General features: G+C 40.4%; 1 protein-coding gene across 17 annotated transcripts in view; it reads left to right on the forward strand.

Annotated features, from left to right (window-relative positions):
• EPB41 (erythrocyte membrane protein band 4.1) overlaps nucleotides 1-21,345 on the forward strand; it is a 204,227-nt gene that overhangs the window by 172,154 nt on the left and 10,728 nt on the right. For 10 of the 17 annotated variants that reach the window (XM_082613567.1, XM_082613562.1, XM_082613574.1 and 7 more), the window contains 3 exons: nucleotides 1,997-2,446; nucleotides 3,666-3,794; nucleotides 15,934-16,035. In XM_082613567.1, the coding sequence (XP_082469693.1) occupies nucleotides 1,997-2,446; nucleotides 3,666-3,794; nucleotides 15,934-16,035 (681 nt within the window). The remainder of the gene's footprint in view (nucleotides 1-1,996; nucleotides 2,447-3,665; nucleotides 3,795-15,933; nucleotides 16,036-21,345) is intronic. The other 7 variants (XM_082613580.1, XM_082613564.1, XM_082613563.1 and 4 more) reach the window with 1 other exon arrangement.

Raw genomic sequence — 21,345 nt, forward strand, 5'->3', positions numbered from 1 at the left:
TTGACAATTACAGAATTTACATGCTTTCATATATATTATTGTATTTGATCTTCAGAACCCTGTGAGCCAAACCAAGTATTACTTTCATTTTAAACATGAGGAAATTCATATACTCTTAGCAAGAGTAGTTTATGTATCTCTGATACATCTGCAGACAGAGACAGTTTCTCTTGTCATCTCTCAATTCCACCTTTTCATGTCCTAAGTAATATTCATGATCAGTCAGTGAAAGACCTGCCTAATGTGAGTTCAACTTGTACCACTTTGAGATGCTCTTGAGTTGACTGTTTCTAGAAGTAAGCTTGGCCTGGAGTTCTTTTTTTTTTTTTTTTTTTTTGCAGTACACGGGCCTCTCACTGTTGTGGCCTCTCCCGTTGCGGAGCACAGGCTCAGCGGCCATGGCTTACGGGCCCAGCTGCTCCGCGGCATGTGGGATCTTCCCGGACCGGGGCACGAACCCGTGTCCCCTGCATTGGCAGGCGGACTCTGAACCACTGCACCACCAGGGAAGCCCGGCCTGGAGTTCTTGAGTGCAGTGCATCTTTTCTTACCTTTCTTGGCCACTGGTTTATATTCATCAAAATGTAGGCTGGTTTACAGCTTAAGGAGCAGCAGCGATTTTTTAAGAAGTATAATACGTGTACTGTGATTTGAGCACTAAAATGTGTAAGCTGCTCCAAGCGTATGTCATCTACTCCAGGAACACCTTTTAAAAAGAGTCCTTTTCTGTTAAGTTCCTTTATGGCATGCATGTAATATGGTAAATCGATCTTACCAAAATTTCAGACCTAAGTGGCTTATGTACAGCTCTCTGGTGAGCATATGCAGATTTTCCTGACATTTGGCTTCTGTTAGATTATTCATTTCTCAAATGGTTCCTGTTCTTTTCCTAATAGTGTGAATTCCTACTTTTCTTCCACCCACAGCACCTTTCTTTAAACTTTAGGAGTAGGTCTACTGTGATGTTATCTTCTCATCCACATTCTCTTGAAAGTTCTTATTTTAGATCTATTTTCCCTGTGATGTGAGGCATTTAGCCCAGGAGGGAACTCTGTGTTTCCAGGATTTATTTCTCTTAGGGGTTGGAGATATGTCATTCATCTGTGGAGAAATACTTCTCAGCTGCTCAGTCGCGTTTATTCTGTTTACAAAGAAATGTTTCACTGTTTTTGATATTATAGTTAATTCTTTGACGATGATTGGATTAAGTCTGTGCTGGATGTACTCAATTTCCATATCTCTGCCAACCAAAGTCTAGATTTTAGCTTCTCCATTATGGGCCAGCATGATGATACATATGGCTTGGAGATATGTGGAATATTTTTCAATCTGATCAGACTCCTCAAGCATATGTTTTATTGACTCATAAATTGCATTGTGTCCTGTGCATAGTAATGAGTTAGGTATTTAGGAATAGTGACTCCTCTAAGTATGAAGAGTATGTGTTATACAGAGAAGACCATAGTAATACGAAGTGCTTAGTACTATGTGAGGCACATCGAAATCGTTTCTCAGATTGACCATGTTGTAGAAATATGACCAAAATGAGGTTGGAATCATTTAAGCTGCTGACATGTTTAGTGAACAGTAATTCTTCCTTTTGACCACCTCAAGAGTTAAGATTCTTGGTTTATATTAGTATTAATATTTATTTGTTTGTTTGTTTGCTTGTTTGTTTGTTTGTTTGTTTTTTGCTGCACACGGGCCTCACACTGTTGTGGCCTCTCCCGTTGCGGAGCACAGGCTCCGGACACGCAGGCTCAGCGGCCATGGCTCACAGGCCTAGCCGCTCTGCAGCATGTGGGACCTTCCCGGACCGGGGCACAAAGCCGTGTCCCCTGCATCGGCAGGCGGACTCTCAACCACTGCGCCACCAGGGAAGCCCAGTATTAATATTTTTGAGGCCTCTTAGAAATCATTGTTGATTCTCAGAGTTCACTGTATTCCCCCAAAATTCCTAATCTTCTTGCTTTTGTATGTGTTCATTCATTTGTAGAATATAAATGGCATTCGCACAGAGGAGGTGGCTGCCATGACCAAGGGGCCATCTACCAACCCTGACTCTGAATGGGAGGGCCCCAAGCATTCAGTAATTCCTAGTAAGAGCCAAATGACTACCCCGTCGGAGTCTCCACAAAACTTTGACTTTGGCTCCCTCTCCATAAGCAGCAAGGAGACAGAAGAGAAGGAGCAGGGGGCAACTGGCTATCTTGATATTAAGAAAATGTCAAGAGGTCCAAGTGGGGAATGTGTAGGAGTGGAGGAACAGGCCAGTGCCTTAAAGTCCTCAATATCACCAGCTTCCTCTCAGCTGCAACTTGCTGAAAAAAAAGCAGAGAGTAGTGAAGAACATGTTATACCAGGAGAGCCTGTTGGAGAGCAAAATGGATCATTTCTTGACTCTCCTGTGGGTAACCAGTTCCCCACCTTCATTCGAAGTTTCCAGGTAGTAACTGATTCAGTCGTGCAGATCTAATGACTCCCTTTGGGAGAGGGCCAGAATCTATTCTGTGGAGGAGGTGGTGGTGGTGGTGGCAGTGGTGAGGGTAGTAGCCTCTTGGCTTCTTTTCAAAATTACAGAATAAAATTGAAGTCCTTGATTACTACAAAGAAATTTATTCAGTCACTAACACCAAGGCTAGAAATGCTCTCTCCCCTGTTGACTTAACAAAACTCTTGGGGGTAAACTCCAGCTGTTTATCTTTATGAAGCTGGTGTAAGTATGTTCCTCTTTTCCTTGCTCAAGTATGAGCTGTGTAAAGAGGTGAATTTCTGAGACTTCTGTGATGAGGAGCCCTCAGTGTTCTGGGACCCTGCTCAAAAAATGCAAATACTCTTAACTACAAGGGGTAACTGACTTTTTAACTAAGGAGTCAGGCCCCAAATAATTTTTTGTGTATTGCAGCCACATAGCACAGCCCACCACTCCCACTGACCCCGCTCATGGGAGCTTCCATGATTATAGGTACTAATCTCCTATGCTAAGGTGGATGGCCACTTAACTTTACCACAATCAAATGGTAGTTTTAGGGTGATTTATAGTCTTGGGGAAGGTGAGCTGATGGACAAGAAACCTTTGGTATTTCGCTCATGTTCATTCTTCTGAAATTCTAAGATTAATCACCAGGTGGTGGTAGAACTGATTATTTTCTCTCCAGTTTTCCAAATACTGTTTCTTTTCAATAACTCCAAAGTGAATGTCTGACATTGATTTGAAAGAAGTTAATGAATTCCAGGGTAATGGCATTCCAATGCCACTGCTATTTCATGTACCATTTGTACATAGGGGAGGAAATGTGGCTGATTTTCTTAATTTTAATGGTACAGTCACAAGGACAAACAAAGTGAGTGTTATTTGGCAAGTAGTTTTATATTCAAATTCTGAAGGTCAGTCTGAAGTGTTTTATATCACCAATCGTAACTGTCTGATATCATAGCTTTCCATTAAGCATATGAAAGTGATTATAGCAATGCTGTTCTTTAATATCTTTCATGATTTGACACCTTGTCAGGGCTACTTTGGAATAGTGTCCAAGTCTTGGGCAAAGATTGAGCTAGCCCTTTGCTTGATTAGAGCAATCACTTTGATCAGCTCAATGTCAGAAGGTTAGTTCTCCACAGCCTTCAGAAGACTCCGGTAACTCTGTTTCTTTACTGCTTCACAGCCTCCGCTGGTGAAGACTCAGACCGTCACCATCTCAGACACTGCCAATGCTGTGAAAAGTGAAATTCCAACCAAAGACGTCCCTATAGTCCACACCGAGACCAAGACCATCACTTATGAGGCTGCCCAGGTAGGACACAGTTTGATGTTTCAGAACCAAAGACTACAGTAAACATGATAAATAACCTTTCTTCACAGGGTTGTTAATCACTTGCTGCAAATAATGCTAGGCTTTTCTGGGGCAGTTCTTTTCAGAAGAGATTACTGATCTCAAGATGTCCTAAAATACTTTTTCGAAAACAACATTACCTTGGATCTGATTGCTTATATCCACCCAACAGTTAGAGAAGGCAGTCTAGTGTAATGGTTGATAACACGGGCTTTGGGTCAAACAAACTTGAGTTCAGGTCCCAGCTTTTTTAAAAATTTATTTAATTAATTATTTTTGGCCGTGTTGGGTCTTCATTGCTGTGCGCGGGCCCTCTATAGTTGTGGTGAACAGGGGCGCCTCCTTGCCATGGTGCGCAGGCCTCTCATTGCGGTGGCCTCTCTCATTGCTGAGCACGGGCTCTAGGCATGTGGGCTTCAGTAGTTGTAGCACGTGGGCTCAGTAGTTGTGGCTCGCAGGCTCTAGAGTGCAGGCTCAGTAGTTGTGGCACACGGGCTTAGTTGCTCCGTGGCATATGGGATCTTCCCGGACCAGGGCAGCATGTGGGATCTTCCCCGACTAGGACTCGAACCCGTGTCCCCTGCATTAGCAGGTGGATTCTTAACCACTGTGCCACCAGGGAAGCCCCAGGTCCCAGCTTCTTCATTTGCTAACTTAAACAAGTGGTTGAACGTCTGTGAGCCCTGATGCCCCCCCACCCCACCTCCACCCGCATGATGTTAGTATCTACTTCATGATTCTGTTGTAAAGCTTATATAATATACAGTACTGTATGGAATCAACTTGAGCACCACGCCTGAAAGTGTGAATAAGAAACAGCTATAATAATTGTAACCAATTTATTACAATTAAATTTAAAATCATGTAAGAAATTAGTACTTAAAATTTTTGTTTACTTCCTACTTGTAGTAATATTTCTCCTTCATTGTTAGTAATTTGAATGAGCTCGGGTTGCTTGTGTTGAGTTATTTTTCTTTTTTTTTAATATATATATATATATATATTTTTTTTTTTCATATTAGTCATTCACTTTATACACATTGGTCTATATATGTCAATCCCAATATCCCAGTTCATCACACCCCCACCCCATGCCGCTTTCCCCCCTTGGTGTCCATACGTTTTTTTTCTCTACTTCTGTGTCTCAATTTCTGCTCTGCAAACTGGTTCACCTGTACCATTTTCTAGGTTCCACATATATGCGTTAATGTACGGTATTTGTTTTTCTCTTTCTGACTTATTTCACTCTGTATTACAGTCTCTAGATGCATCCACGTCTCAACAAATGACCCAATTTCTTTCTCTTTTATTGCTGAGTAATATTCCATTGTATATATGTACCAGATCTTCTTTATCCATTCGTCTGTCAATGGGCATTTAGGTTGCTTCTATGACCTGCCTATTGTAAATAGTGCTGCAATGAACATTGGGGTGCATGTGTCTTTTTGAATTATGGTCTTCTCTGGGTATATGCCCAGTAGTGGGATTGCTGGGTCATATGGTAATTCTATTTTTAGTTCTTTAAGGAACCTCCATACTGTTCTCCATAGTGGCTGTATCAATTTACATTCCCACCAACAGTGCAAGAGGGTTCCCTTTTCTCCATACCCTCTCCAGCATTTGTTGTTTGTATATTTTCTGATGATGCCCATTCTAACTGGTGTGAGGTGATACCTCATTGTAGTTTTGATTTGCATTTCTCTAATAATTAGTGATGTTGAGCAGCTTTTCCTGTGCTTCTTGGCCATCTGTATGTCTTTGGAGAAATGTCTATTTAGGTCTTCTGCCCATTTTTGGATTGGGTTGTTTGTTCTTTTAATATTGAGCTGTATGAGCTGTTTATATATTTTGGAGATTAATCCTTTGTCCGATGATTCATTTGCGAATATTTTCTCCCATTCTGAGGGTTGTCTTTTCATCTTGTTTATGGTTTCCTCTGCTGTGCAAAAGTTTTTAAGTTTCATTAGGTCCCATTTGTTTATTTTTGTTTTTACTTCCATTACTCTAGGAGGTGGATCAAAAAAGATCTTGCTGTGATTTATGTCAAAGAGGGTTCTTCCTATGTTTTCCTCTACGAGTTTTATAGTGTTCGGTCTTACATTTAGGTCTCTAATCCATTTTGAGTTTATTTTTGTGTGTGGTGTTAGGGAGCATTCTAATTTCATTCTTTTACATGTAGCTGTCCAGTTTTCCCAGCACCACTTATTGAAGAGGTTGTCTTTTCTCCACTGTATATCCTTGCCTCCTTTGTCATAGATTAGTTGTCCATAGGTGCATGGCTTTATCTCTGAGCTTTCTATCCTGTTCCATTGATCTATGTTTCTGTTTTTGTGCCAGTATCATACTGTCTTGATTACTGTAGCTTTGTAGTATAGTCTGAAGTCAGGGAGCCTGATTCCTCTAGCTCCATTTTTTACCCTCAAGACTGCTTTGGCTATTCAGGGTCTTTTGTGTTTCCATACAAATTTTAAGATTTTTTGTTCTAGTTCTGTAAAAAATGCCATTGGTAATTTGATAGGGATTGCATTAAATCTGTAGGTTGCTTTGGGTAGTATAGTCATTTTCATAATATTGACTCTTCCAGTCCAAGAACATGGTATATCTCTCCATCTGTTGGTATCATCTTTAATTTCTTTCATCAGTGTCTTATAGTTTTCTGCATACAGGTCTTTTGTCTCCCTAGGTAGGTTTATTCCTAGGTATTTTATTCTTTTTGTTGCAATGGTAAATGGGAGTGTTTCCTTAATTTCTCCTTCAGATTTTTCATCATTAGTGTATAGGAATGCAAGAGATTTCTGTGCATTAATTTTGTATCCCGCAACGTTACCAAATTCATTGATTAGCTCTAGTAGTTTTCTGGTGGCATCTTTAGGATTCTTTATCTGCAAACGGTGACAGTTTTACTTCTTCTTTTCCAATTTGTATTCCTTTTATTTCTTTTTCTTCTCTGATTGCCGTGGCTAGGACTTCCAAAACTATGTTGAATAATAGTGGTGAGAGTGGACATCCTTGTCTTGTTCCTGATCTTAAAGGAAATGCTTTCAGTTTTTCACCATTGAGAATGCTGTTTGCTGTGAGTTTGTCATATATGGACTTTATTATGTTGAAGTAGGTTCCCCCTATGTCCACTTTCTGGAGAGTTTTTATCATAAATGGGTGTTGAATTTTGTCAAAAGCTTTTCCTGCATCTATTGAGATGATCATATGGTTTTTATTCTTCAGTTTGTTACTATGGTGTATAACATTGATTGATTTGCATATATTGAAGAATCCTTGCATCCCTGAGATAAATCCCACTTGATCATGGTGTATGATCCTTTTAATGTTTTGTTGGATTCTGTTTGCTGGTATTTTGTTGAGGATTTTTGCATCTATATTCATCAGTGATATTGGTCTGTAATTTTCTTTTTTTGTAGTATCTTTGTCTGGTTTTGGTATCAGGGTGATGGTGGCCTCATTGAATGAGTTTGCGAGTTTTCCTTCCTCTGCAGTGTTTTGGAAGAGTTTGAGAAGGATGGGTGTTAGCTCTTCTCTAAATGTTTGATAGAATTCAGCTGTGAAGCCATCTGGTCCTGGACTTTTGTTTGTTGGAAGATTTTTAATCACAGTTTCAATTTCATTACTTGTGATTGGTCTGTTCATAGTTTCTGTTTCTTCCAGGTTCAGTCTGGGAAGGTTATACCTTTCTAAGAATTTGTCCATTTCTTCCAAGTTGTCCATTTTATTGGCATAGAGGTGCTTGTAGTAGTCTCTTAGGATGCTTTATATTTCCGCAGTGTCTGTTGTAACTTCTCCTTTTTCCTTTCTAATTTTATTGATTTGAGTCTTCTCCCTCTTTTTCTTGATGAGTCTGGCTAATGGTTTATCAATTTTGTTTATCTTCTCAAAGAACCAGCTTTTAGTTTTATTGATCTTTGCTATTGTTTTCTTTGTTTCTATTTCATTTGTTTCTGCTCTGATCTTTATGATTTCTTTCCTTCTACTAACTTTGGGTTTTGTTTGTTCTTCTTTCTCTAGTTCCTTTAGGTGTAAGGTTAGATTGTTTATTTGAGATTTTTCTTGTTTCTTGAGGTAGGCTTGTATAGATTGTATAGCTATAAACTTGTTTTCATTGTCATTTGTCTCTAGATATTTTTGGCTTTCCTCTTGGATTTCTTCAGTGATCTCTTGGTTATTTAGTAACATAGTTTTTAGCCTCCATGTGTTTGTGTTTTTTATGTTTTTTTCCCTGTAATTGATTTCTAATATCATACTGTTGTGGTCAGAAAAGATGCTTGATATGATTTCAATCTTCTTAAATTTACCGAGGCTTGATTTGTGACCCAGGATATGATCTATCCTGGAGAATGTTCTGTGCACACTTGAGAAGAAAGTGTAATCTGCTGTTTTTGGATGAAATGTCCTATAAATATCAATTAAATCTATCTAGTCTATTGTTTCATATAAAGCTTGTGTTTCCTTATTAATTTTCATTTTGGATGATCTGTCCATTGGTGTAAGTGAGGTGTTAAAGTCCCCCACTATTATTGTTTTACTGTTGATATCCTCTTTTAGAGCTGTTAGCAGTTTCCTTATGTATTGAGGTGCTCGTATGTTGGATGCATATAAATTTATAATTGTTATATCTTCTTATTGGATTGATCCCTTGATCATTATGTAGTGTCCTTCCTTGTCTCTTGTAACATTCTTTATTTTAAAGTCTATTTTATCTGATATGAGTATTGCTACTCCAGCTTTCTTTTGATTTCCATTTTCATGGAATATCTTTTTCCATCCCCTTACTTTCAGTCTGTATGTGTCCCTAGGTCTGAAGTGGGTCTCTTGTAGACAGCATATATATGGATCTTGTTTTTGTATCCATTCAGCAAGCCTGTGTCTTTTGTTTGGAGCATTTAATCCATTCATGTTTAAGGTAATTATCGATATGTATGTTACTATTACCATTTTCTTAGTTGTTCAAGTTTTTTTTTTTTTTAGGTCCTTTTCTTCTCTTGTGTTTCCCACTTAGAGAAGTTCCTTTAGCATTTGTTTTAGAGCTGATTTGATGGTGCTGAATTCTTTTAGCTTTTGCTTGTGTGTAAAGGTTTTGATTTCTCCATGGAATCTGAATGAGATCCTTGCTGGGTAATCTTGGTTGTAGGTTCTTCCCTTTCATCACTTTAAGTATATCATGCCACTCCCTTCTGGCTTGTAGAGTTTCTGCTGAGAAATCAGCTGTTAACCTTATGGGAATTCACTTGTATGTTATTTATCGTTTTTCCCTTGCTGCTTTCAATAATTTTTCTTTGTCTTTTATTTTTGCCAGTTTGATTACTATGTGTCTCGGCGTGTTTCTCTTTGGGTTTATCCTATGTGGGCCTCTCTGCACTTCCTGGACTTGGGTAGCTATTTCCTTTCCCATGTTAGGGAAGTTTTCAACTATAATCTCTTGAAATATTTTCTCGGGTCCTTTCTCTCTCTCTTCTCCTTCTGGGACCCCTATAAAGCGAATATTGTTGCGTTTAATGTTGTCCCAGAGGTCTCCTAGGCTGTCTTCATTTCTTTTCACTCTTTTCTTTATTCTGTTCCCCAGCAGTGAATTCCACCATTCTGTCTTCCAGGTCACTTATCCGGTCTTCTGCCTCAGTTATTCTGCTATTGATTCCTTCTAGTGTAGTGTTCATTTCAGTTATTGTATTGTTCATCTCTGTTTGTTCTTTAATTCTTCTAGATCTTTGTTAAACATTTCTTGCATCTTCTCGATCTTTGCCTCCATTCTTTTTCCGAGGTCCTGGATCATCTTCACTATCATTATTCTGAATTCTTTTTCTGCAAGATTGCATATCTCCATTTCATTTAGTTGTTCTTCTGGGGTTTTATCTTGTTCCTTCATCTGGAACATAGCCCTCTGCCTTTTCATCTTGTCTATCTTTCTGTGAATGTGACTTTTGTCCCACAGGCTGCAGGATTGTAGTTCTTCTTGCTTCTGCTGCCTGCCCTCTGAGTTGTTTTTCTTCTTTCTTATTCACAGAAACAAAAAGTGAGAGAAACTTTTCCTTCTATAAACTGAGCTTTTAATTCATTACTGCAACAAATATTTGTTGAGCATTTATACTTTAGGCCAAAGCAGTGTACAGGGTGGACACAGGCCATATGCTCTGGAACTGACATTCTAGTCAGGAGAGACAGGCAGTAAAACACATAAATGCATGAATTTCAGACAGTGATAAGTGCTGTAAAGAAACTAAAATAGGATCAAGAAGTAGACAATGTGGAATAACATGAAAAGTTGCTATTTGGGGGCTAGAATAGTCACGAAAATCCTCTCTGAGAATGTGACATTTTAGCTGAAGCCTGCATGATGGGAAGGAGACACAGCTACATGGAGCTCTGGCTAGGTGTTTTCACATGAATCCTTTTGGTTAATCCTCACATCACCATAAACCGGATGATAATATCCACCTTTAGGAAGCAGTTGCCAATTAAAAGCACTTGCTTTGACATTAGACAAGTAGAATTTGTATCCTAGCTCAACTATGTACTAGCTGGATAACTTTAAACAAATTGCTAATCTCTGTAAGCCTCTGTTTCCTGCGTGTAAAATGGGGATAATACTACATACCACTGCAAGATTTGAGGGAGGATGAAGTGAAATGATGTCAGTAAAGCGCTTAGTACATTCATAGACATTCAGTTAACGTTAGTATACTTCCCGTGTCTGTCTCTTGTGGTCTAGAGTGTAGAATTTGAGTTTGGCAAATAATGAGAGGTTGCTTCAGGTTTTCTGGCAGTGGTGATAAAGTGGCCTAATTAAAGCAGTGGTTTTGGAAGATAGTTCCTAAAGCTGTGTGCTGCATCTATCAAAGGAGAGGCTGCCTAGAGACAGGAATATGGCTACGGGAGGTCTGGGGGGTTGCTTGTGAAGAACTGAGGTGTAGCCTGAGGAAACAAGAAGAAAGAGCTGCGTCAGGAGAGACAGTGATGGATGAACAGGACTTGGCAGTGAAGGGGACTACAAAGGAAGCCTGGGGACATTCCTTTAACATTGTGCACACAGTGAGAGCCAGGGATGTTTAGAAAAGAAGTACTTGCAGATGGGAGGGAACCCTTTAAGTTGTCACTACCATGGAAACAACCTAACTGTCTATCAGTAGGGAACATGTTTGTAAATTATGGTACATCCAATTAAGGCAATTCTGTGCAGCCATTAAAAAAAGCTTCTGATGGGAATAATCTACGTGATAAATCAGTAAATGAAAACATGCAGTGCAATATGGTATAAATAATATGCTACTGTTTATGGGAGGGAAAAGGGTTGTATGTACAGCTATGTATGAATAGGCTTATATGTGAATATACTAACTCTGAATGGGTACTTAGAAAAACAAAAACAAAAACAAAAAACCACCAGTGGTGGCCTGGGATGAAGAGGCCTGGGATGCAGGCTGTGGTTAGGAGTGGGAGGGAGACCAACATTTCATTGATCTCCATTTTAAAGATTTAAAATTTTGTATTATGTGCATATCAAAAAAACTGTTTTTAATAGTTCAAAATAAATTATTAAAAAAGTTGTTAGGGCCATCCTGACCACAGAAGCCCATGCTTGGTTTGAGTGTAGCCCCTACAAAAAAGGGAAAGGAAGCAGTCATTTTTAAATATCCTAGCATGTAAGAGAAATACAGAGGCATTATGAAGTACAAGATAAAGCATGTGGGCTTTGGAGTTAGAGAGACCTGGATCTTCATTCCAACATCATTCCAACATCTTAGTTTCGTGAACTTCAGCAAGTCACTTAACCTCTGAGCCTTAGCTTTCTCTTCTGAAAAATACCTTTTTAAGGTCACTGAGATAAAGGTAATATTTGCCTGGCACATAGTGGCTATTTCAAAATGGTAGATATTATATTGTTATACATCTAAGACAGTCAGCCAAGATACAAATTACTTCTTATTGACTAGACAGTGGAGTATAGTGGGGAAAAGTATTGACTTTGGAATTAGATTTCCTGGGTTTGAACCTGCTCCATCACTTACTAGTGTGCAGTCAAGTTACTCAATCACTGTGTGCCTCAGTTTCCTCATTTGTAAAATGAGGCTAATAATAGTTCTACCTCATAGGGTTGTTGAGAGGAATAAATGAGTTAATGTACATAAAATGTGAGTTTCACACTGTGCGTTTCAAATTAAGATGTCACTACCATGGAAAGAATCTAAATGTCCATCAATAGGGAACAGGTTAAGTAAATTATAGTACATCCCATTAAGGTAATGCTTTACAGTTATTTTTAAAAGCTTCTGCTGGGAATATCTACATGATAAGCTGGTAAATGAAAAAGCTCAGTGCAGTATGCTGTAAATAATTTGTAGAAAAAAGTGCCTGGCACATAATAAGCATCAGATAATTATTTGCTATTGTTATTGTTTATTTACTATAATTATTTCTGCTTGTGTTTTTATTATCTTTCCAGACAAATAAACCTGAGAACCTTTTTTTAATCCATCCATAATTCCTACATTTTGGGACATGGCGAGAGGAGGTGGGGAGCCAGAATAGGGTTTTACTGTTTGCATATATGTGCATTTATGTGTACCTGAGGTAACACTTACATACAATGATATGCACAGATGTTAAGAGTTCAATTTTTGATTGGTTTTGACGAATGTATCTACCTGTGTAACCAAGACACATTTGGGTTCAGAACATTTTCATCATTCCTGAAACTTTCTTCATAGCCTTTGCCAGTCCATCCCTATCCCTCTAGGCAGCCACTGCTCTGATCTCTGTTATCATAGCTTAGTTTTACCTGTTCTTGGACTTCATATAAATGGAAGTATACAGTCATACCCTTTTGTGTCTGAACATGTTTTTCAGATTCATCCGTGTTATATGAATCCATACTTCACTGTTTTTTATTGTTGAGTAGTATTCCATTGTATGAATATACCATTGTATGAATAAACAATATACAATTTGTTTATCCTTTCATTTGTTGATGGACAGTTGAGTTGATTCCAGTTGGGGGCAAATATGGATAAAGCTGCTTTAAACATTCATGTGCAAGTCTTTCTGTGGACATATGTTTTCACTTATCTTGGGTAAACACCTAAGAGTGGAACTACTGTGTCATAGGATAAAGGGATGGTTAACTTTATAAGCAACTGTGAAAGCTACAGTACCATTTTGAGAAAACACTGGTAAGAAAAGAGGCCCCATGTGGGAAGAGTGTTAAGCTGGAAATCATAACAATGTCTCCTCCCTCTTCCACCTTCTTCAGAGACAGAAAAGGAGGAGGAAGGGGGTGGGAGGGAGGTAGAAAAAAATAGATTCTTAGGTTTAGTAGAGGAGGTGCTCTTCAAAAAGGTTTAGCCCTCTTGGCACGCAAATTCTTGTTTTTTTGGATTGAAAAAATTGTTATTGAAGTATAGTTGACTTACAGTGTTGTGTTTCGGTGTACAGCAAAGTGATTCAGTTATACATACATGTATGTATCTGTTCTTTAGATTCTTTTCCATTATAGGTTATTACAAGATATTGAGTATAGTTGCCTATGCTATACAGTAAGTCCTTGTTGGTTATTTTATATATAATAGTGTGTATATTTTAATCCCAAACTCCTAATTTATCCCTCCCCCCAACCCTTTCCCCTTTGGTAACCATAAGTTTGTTTTCTATGTCTGTGAGTCTATTTCTGTTTTGTAAATAAGTTCATTTGTATCATTTTTTTAGATTCCACATATAAGCGATATCATATGGTATTTGTCTTTCTCTGTTTGACTTGCTTCACTTAGTATGATAATCTCTACGTCCGTCCATGTTGCTACAAATGGCGTTATTTCATTCTTTTTTATGGTTGAGTAATAGTCCATTGTGTATATATTGGCACACAAATTCTTAATAACAACTTATAATGTACTTTTATTTCTAAAATCTCTTTTGATCTTCACAGCAGTGCTACAGTGGAGGCAGAGCACATCTTACAGGGTAGCCTGTTATAAAAATGAGAAAATTAAAGCTCAGAAAAGTCAGAATGACTTGCCCAAGGTTCCACAGCCAGCCACTGTCTGAGCTGGAACCTGAACCTCAATCTTCAGACAGGAAGTCTTTGCCCTCAGTCCTGGTTCAAGCACTTATTAGCATAGAACCTTGGCAAATTATTATTTTTTTAAGGTTTCTTTTTATTTTATTTAATTAATTTATTTACTTTTATTTTTTTGGCTGCATTGGGTCTTAGTTGTGGCACGCTGGATCTTTTGTTGCAGCACATGGACTTCTCTCTAGTTGTGGTGTGCAGGCTCCAGGGCACATGGGCTCTGTAGTTTGTTGCACGTGGGCTCTGTAGTTGAGGTGCACGAGCTCAGTAGTTGTGGCACGCAGGCTTAGTTGCCCTGCGGCATGTGGGATCTTAGTTCCCTGACCAGGGATCAAACCCGCATCCCCTGAATTAGAAGGTGGATTCTTTACCACTGGACCACCAGGGAAATCCCTTTGGAAAATTATTTAACCTCTCTGGACCTCACTTTTCTGAACTATACAGTGAGTATAATAATAGTACCTACCTCAGATACTGAGAGGTGTGATTGAGTTAACAGTTGCATTATGGGCTTGGCATATAGTACAAGTGCAATAAATGTTAGTTGAGTCTGAATCTAAGGTAGTTAAATATGTCTGGGCTGAAGAAAGTGTTAGTAAACTAGCCAGTAATATGCCTGGTATGAGGGTGACGTGTGTGAAAGACTTAGGTGACACAATCATGTTCCCTCTCTTTGTTTTGTGAACCTGGAAGTGAATCCAGCCAGGGACTCTTTTCTTTCCTAATTCTCTTCTCCTCCTTCTGCCCTCCCCACAGTATCTCAAAGTTTTGGCTCAATGAAATGTGGCCCTGCTCATAAAAAAGTTGGAGGCCTCTGCTTATAATGCAAATGACTTATATAAAGAGGCGGAGAAGGATGGTAACCTAGCACATTGCTTGCTGCAAAATTCTTTACGAAAATAATCGCAATTCTCTAAATGCCCCTCTGAGTCTGTGTACAATACCAGTACCAGGTATTTTATCTGAAAAGCATGTAGCTGTAGGCAGCCTCCAGCCTCCTCATTTGTTTCCATCTTGGTCAGAGGTTGTCAGCAGCTCTGAGTCTGCTAATGGCCCAAATGGCTGCTGATAACTATTCATCAGGCTGAGTTTGGCTCCTGCCAACCATCTCTCTTCCTTTTTGCTAATGTCATTTCTCAGCCTGATGATAATATATTTATTTTGGTCATAGTACAGTGCGCCCTGGAGGAAAAAGAAATAGCCCCAGCCCTTGTTCTCTGTATAGATGAGTTGTGTAGGCCGGCATTAAACATTTTTAAACCCCTCCTATAATGACGAGGATCCCTTTCAATAAAAGTTTTGTTGTCAGAAATGTCATTGAGATATTATATGTATTTCCTCCCACTTTGCCTTAAAAGGACATTTCCTATCTCATGTGCTCCAGTCTCCCATCTTGATTTTCATAAAAGATAGCCTGAGATTCCTTGGTCCCTTAAACTCCCGCAAGGACCTTTCCTTGTTCTTCCTGGAAAGTTCTGTCCTATGATTCAGAACCTAGACATGCTTTAGCCACCAAGAGTTTATACCTTTCCTTCCTGCCCTGGGTGGTGTGTAAAGAGCTCCAGGTTTGTGGAGAGGATTAGTTTTGAGTCCTTGGGCAAATCATTCACTTTCCCTGAACCTGAGTCTTACCTGGGAGTGCTAATAAGTTTCTCCCTTTTCTATTTATACTCATAGGGCTTGTGTAAGCATCAAAAAAGATGAAGTTTTGAAAGCCATTTATGAGCTATAGAATGCTGTATACATGTGCATAGTTATTGTCACTCTTGTTGAACCTGTGGTTACACTCCTGCCTCCTTTTTCTCATCCACTCCTATCACTGACCCAATGCTGGGGAAACTGGACTTGTCCAACTATTTTAGAAGGAGCTTTGTTCCCAGGGGATTAATTTTATTGGTTAATTAAGAGATCACTGTAAGGGAATTGGGTTTTTGCTTTAGAACGTGCAGCTGCAGAGCAAAGCTGCATCTGCAACATTTGCCCATGACGTTTCCTAAGCGGCATGGTGATGAGTTGTGTCTCCTTCTGCAGACTGATGACAGCAACGGGGACTTGGACCCAGGAGTCTTGCTGACAGCTCAGACCATCACATCTGAGACCACCAGCAGCACCACCACAACGCAAATTACCAAGGTAACAGAAAGCTAGAAATTCCTTCTGAAATCCAGTGGCATGCCAAGCTTGCTGCCTCTCTGCAAGAACCCCGGTCCATAAGCAAGGGTTTTCAGCTTCTTCCCTACTGAGCCAAATTATTCCCAGTGTCCAGGGTGGAAAGGCACTGTTGCTTTCCCCAGCAATAAACCCAGGGAGACCCTGAGCATCCCTGTCTACTTCGTGGTCTCATTAAAGTCACATGTGGTTGTTTTCTTTACACATTCGTCTGTCTCCCTGGTCAGTGAGTCCCCTGTCTGGCTGTGGAGGTCAGCCTAAAAAGTCAGTTTAAAAAGTCAGATGCAGAGTTCGCGTCTCCCCACAACTAGGGCGCCCGCTGAATGCTGGTGCGGGACCCCGATGCCCAAGGAGATGGGAAGAACCCCCAAGCGAACCGGTAGGATGTGGGGAGACTGAGGGGGGAGGAGAATTGGAGGCTGGACAGGACCAGCGCCCCTGAGGGTTGGCTGAGAAGGGGGAGAGGTTCTGACGCCTGGAGGGACCCTCGGGGGCTCGGGTCAGGGGAGCATGCCCAGCGTTTCCCCTGCCCAATGGGCTGGGGAAGTCTGCCTGGCTCTCGGGCGGGTCCTACGCCCTCAGAGGTCCCCTCTGGGCTGGGTTGGTCCTGGGGGCATAGGAGGGAGGCCAGGAGAGAACAGGAGAGGCAGGCGGAAGGGGTCCTCCAGGACCGGAGGAGCAGGAAAGGAGTGAAGGGCGTTTGCCCCGCCCACTCAAGCCCAGGAAGCCAGGAGGGTTCCCCACCCTCTGAGACCAGAGGCAGGAGGCAGGGGGCACTGGGCCCCTTCTGTTCTGTTGAGCCTAAGCCCTACCACGCCTCCCTCCTTCCCAGGGCCTTTTCCAGCCCTGTGGGTCCTAAGCATAGGCCCCGCCCACCACCCAAATCTTGCCCCTGCTTAGGCCCGCTCTCCACAGCCAAGGCCTTTTTCCACTTTTTTTTCCTCCTCTTTTTTTACTATTGTGGTTCTGTTTTACCTTCCAGTTGTTGTTTCATCTATATTTTTATTTTTATATTTTTTCTAACATATCTGTTAGTTTCGTCATCTAATTTTAGTTTTTACTTTGTATTGTTCTCCTTTTTTTTTTTTTTTTTTTTTTTTTTTGCCACCCGGCATGGGCTTGCGGGATCTTGGTTCACGAGCCAGGGGTCGGGCTGAAGTTCCTGTGGTGGGAGCTCTGAGTCCAAACTACTGGACTAACAGAGAGCCTCAGACCCCAGGGAACATTCATCAGAATGAGGTCTCCCAGAGGTCCTCATCTCAGCACCAAGACTCAGCTCTACCCAACAGCCTACAAACTCCAGTGTTGGAAGCCTCAGTCCAAACAACCAGTAAGACAGGAACACAATCCCACTCATAAAAAAAGAAAATAAAAAATGAGACAGCAAAAAAATATGTCACAGATGAAGGAGCAAGGTAAAAACCTACAAGACCAAATAAATGAAGAGAAAATAGGCAATCTACCTGAAAAAGAAATCAGAGTAATGATAGTAAAGATGATCCAGAATGTTGGAAATAGAATGGAAGCACGGGTTGAGAATATACAAGAAATGTTTAACAAAGATCTAGAAGAACTAAAGAACAAATAAACAGAGATGAACAACACAATAACTGAAATGAAAAATACACTAGAAGGAATCAATAACAGAATAACTGAGGCAGAAGAATGAATAAGTGAGCTGGAAGACAGAATGGTGGAAATAACTGCTGAGGAGCAGAATAAAGAAAAAAGAATGAAAAGAATTGAAGACAGGGCTTCCCTGGTGGCGCAGTGGTTGGGAGTCCGCCTGCCGATGCAGGGGACACGGGTTCGTGCCCCGGTCTGGGAGGATCTCATATGCCGCGGAGCGGCTGGGCCCATGAGCCATGGCTGCTGAGCCTGCGCGTCTGGAGGCTGTGCTCCACAACGAGAGAGGCCACAACAGTGAGAGGCCCGCGTACCGCAAAAAAAAAAAAAAAAAAAAAAAAAAAAAGAATTGAAGACAGTCTCAGAGACCTCTGGGACAACACTAAATGCACCAACGTTCGAATTATAGGGGTCCCAGAAGAAGAAGAGAAATAGAAAGGGTCTGAGAAGATATTTCAAGAGATTATAGTGGAAAACTTCCCTAACATAGAAAAGGAAGTTGTCACCCAAATCCAGGAAGCACAGAGAGTCCCATACAGGATAAACCCTAGGAGAAACACACCAAGACACATATTAATCAAACTAACAAAAATTAAATTCAAAGAAAAAATATTAAAAGCAGCAAGGGAAAAACCAAAAATAACCCACAAAGGAATCCCCATAAGGTTATCAGCTGATTTTTCAGCAGAAACTCTGCAGGCCAGAAGGGAGTGGCAGGATATACTTAAAGTGATGAAAGAGAAAAACCTACAACCAAGATTACTCTACCCAGCAAGTATCTCATTCAGATTCGAGGGAGAAATCAAAAGCTTTTCAAACAAGCAAAAGCTAAGAGAATTCAGCACCACCAAACCAGCTTTACAACAAATGCTAAAGAAACTTTTCTAGGCAGGAAACACAAGAGAAGAAAAAGACCCACAAAAACAAACCCCAAACAATTAAGAAAATGGTGATGGGGGCTTCCCTGGTGGTGCAGTGGTTAAGAATCCACCTGCCAATGCAGGGGACGCAGGTTCAAGCACTGGTCTGGGAAGATCCCACATGCCGCAGAGCAACTAAGCGCGTGCGCCACAACTACTGGGTCTGCGCTCTAGGGCCTTCGAGCCACAGCTACTGAGCCCATGTGCCACAACTACTGGAGGCTGCACACCTAGGGCCCATGCTGTGCAAAAAGAGAAGCCACCACAATGAGAAGCCTGTCGACACAACTAGAGAAAGCCCGCGTGCAGCAACGAAGACCCAACGCAGCCAAAAATAAATATATAAAGTAAATAAATTTTAAAAAAGAGAAAATGGGACTTCCCTGGTGGTGCAGTGGTTGAGAGTCCGCTTGCCGATGCAGGGGACATGGGTTTGTGCCCCGGTCCGGGAAGATCCCACATACATGCCGCGGAGCGGCTGGGCCCGTGAGCCATGGCCGCTGAGCCTGCGCCTGCGGAGCCTGTGCTCTGCAACGGGAGAGGCCACAACAGTGAGAGGCCCGCGTACCGCAAAAAAAAAGAGAGAGAAAATGGTAATAGGAACATACATATCAATAATAATCTTAGGGCTTCCCTGGTGGCACAGTGGTTGAGAGTCCACCTGCCGATGCAGGGGACACGGGTTCGTGCCCCGGTCTGGGAGGATCCCACATGCCGCAGAGCGGTTGGGCCCGTGAGCCATGGCCATTGGGCCTGCGCGTCCGGAGCCTGTGCTCCTCAACGGGAGAGGCCACAACAGTGAGAGGCCCACGTGCCGCAAAAAAAAAATAATAATAAAAAAAATTTAAAAAAAAATAATAATAATAACCTTAAATGTAAATGGATTAAATGCCCCACCCAAAAGACACAGACTGGCTGAATGGATACAGAAACAAGACCCATATATATGCTGTCTACAAGAGACCCACTTCAGACCTAGGGACACGTACAGACTGAAAATGAGGGGATGGAAAAAGATATTCCATGCAAATGGAAATCAAAAGAAAGCCAGAGTATCAATGCTCGTATGAGGTAAAACAGACTTTAAAATAAAGACTGTTGCAAGAGATAAGGAAGGACACTGCATAATGATCAAGGGATCAATCCAAGAAGATGATATAACAATTATAAATGTTTATGCACCCAACATAGGAGCACCTCAATACATAAGGCAAATGCTAACAACCAGGAAAGTGGAAATAGACAGTAACAAAATAATAGTATGGGACTTTAACACCCCACTTACACCAATGGACATATCATCCAAACAGAAAATAACTAAGGAAACACAAGCTTTAAATGATACAATAGACCAGGTAGATTTAATTGATATTTATAGAACATTCCACCCGGAAGTGGAAGAGTACACTTTCTTCTCAAGTGCACACGGAACATTCTCCAGGATAGATCACACTGGGTCACAAATCAAGCCTTGGAAAATTTAAGAAAATTGAAATCATATCAAGTATCTTTTCTGACCACAATGCTATGAAATTGGATATCAACTACAGGAAAAAAAACTGTAAAAACCACAAATACTTGGAGGCTAAAAAATGTGTTACTAAATAACCAAGACATCACTGAAGAAATCAAAGAAGAAATAAACAAATTCATAGAAACAAATGACAATGAAAACACAGGGACCCAAAACCTATGAGATGCAGCAAAAGCAGTTCTAAGAGGGAAGTTTATAGCAATTGAATCTCACCTCAAGAAATAGAAAAATCTCAAATAAACAACCTAATCCTACACCTAAATCAACGAGAGAAAGAAGAACAAAGAAAACCCAAAGTCAGTAGAAGGAAAGAAATCATAAAGATCAGAGCAGAAATAAATGAAATAGAAATGAAGAAAACAGTAGCAAGGATCAATAAAACTGAAAGATGGTTCTTTGAGAAGATAAACAAAATAGATAAACTCTTAGCCAGACTCATCCAGAAAAAAAGGGAGAGGATGCAAATCAATAAAATAAGAAATGAAAAAGGAGAAATCACAACTGACACCACAGAAATACAAAGGATTATAAGAGACTACTACAAACAACTATATGCCAATAAAATTGGCAACCACAAAGAAATGGACATATTCTTAAAAAGGTACAATTTTCCAAGACTGAACCAGGAAGAATTAGAAAATATAAACAGACCTATCACAAGTAATGAAATTGAAACTGTGATTAAAAATCCTCCAACAAATGAAAGTCCAGGACCAGATGGCTTCACAGGCGAATTCTATCAAACATTTAGAGAAGAGCTAACACCGATCCTTCTCAAACTCTCCAAAAATATTGCAGAGGGAGAAACACTCTCAAATTCATTCTACGAAGCCACCATCACCCTGAAACCAAAACCAGAAAAAGATATCACAAAAAAAATTACAGACCAATATCACTGATGAACATAGATGCAAAAATCCTGAACAAAATACTAGCAAACAGAATCCAACAACATACTGAAAGGATCATACACCATCATCAAGTGGGATTTATCCCAGGGATGCAAGAATTCTTCAATATATGCAAATCAATCAATGTGGTACACCGTATTAGCAAATTAAGGAATAAAAACCATATGATCATCTCAATAGATGCAGAAAAATCTTTTGACAAAATTCAACATCCATTTATGATAACTCTCCAGAAAATGGGCATAGAGGGAAACTACCTCAACATAATAAAGGCCATATGTGA

This window comes from Mesoplodon mirus, assembly GCF_964341445.2.
Source record: "Mesoplodon mirus genome assembly, chromosome: 3".
NCBI classification, from domain to species: Eukaryota; Metazoa; Chordata; class Mammalia; order Artiodactyla; family Ziphiidae; genus Mesoplodon; species Mesoplodon mirus.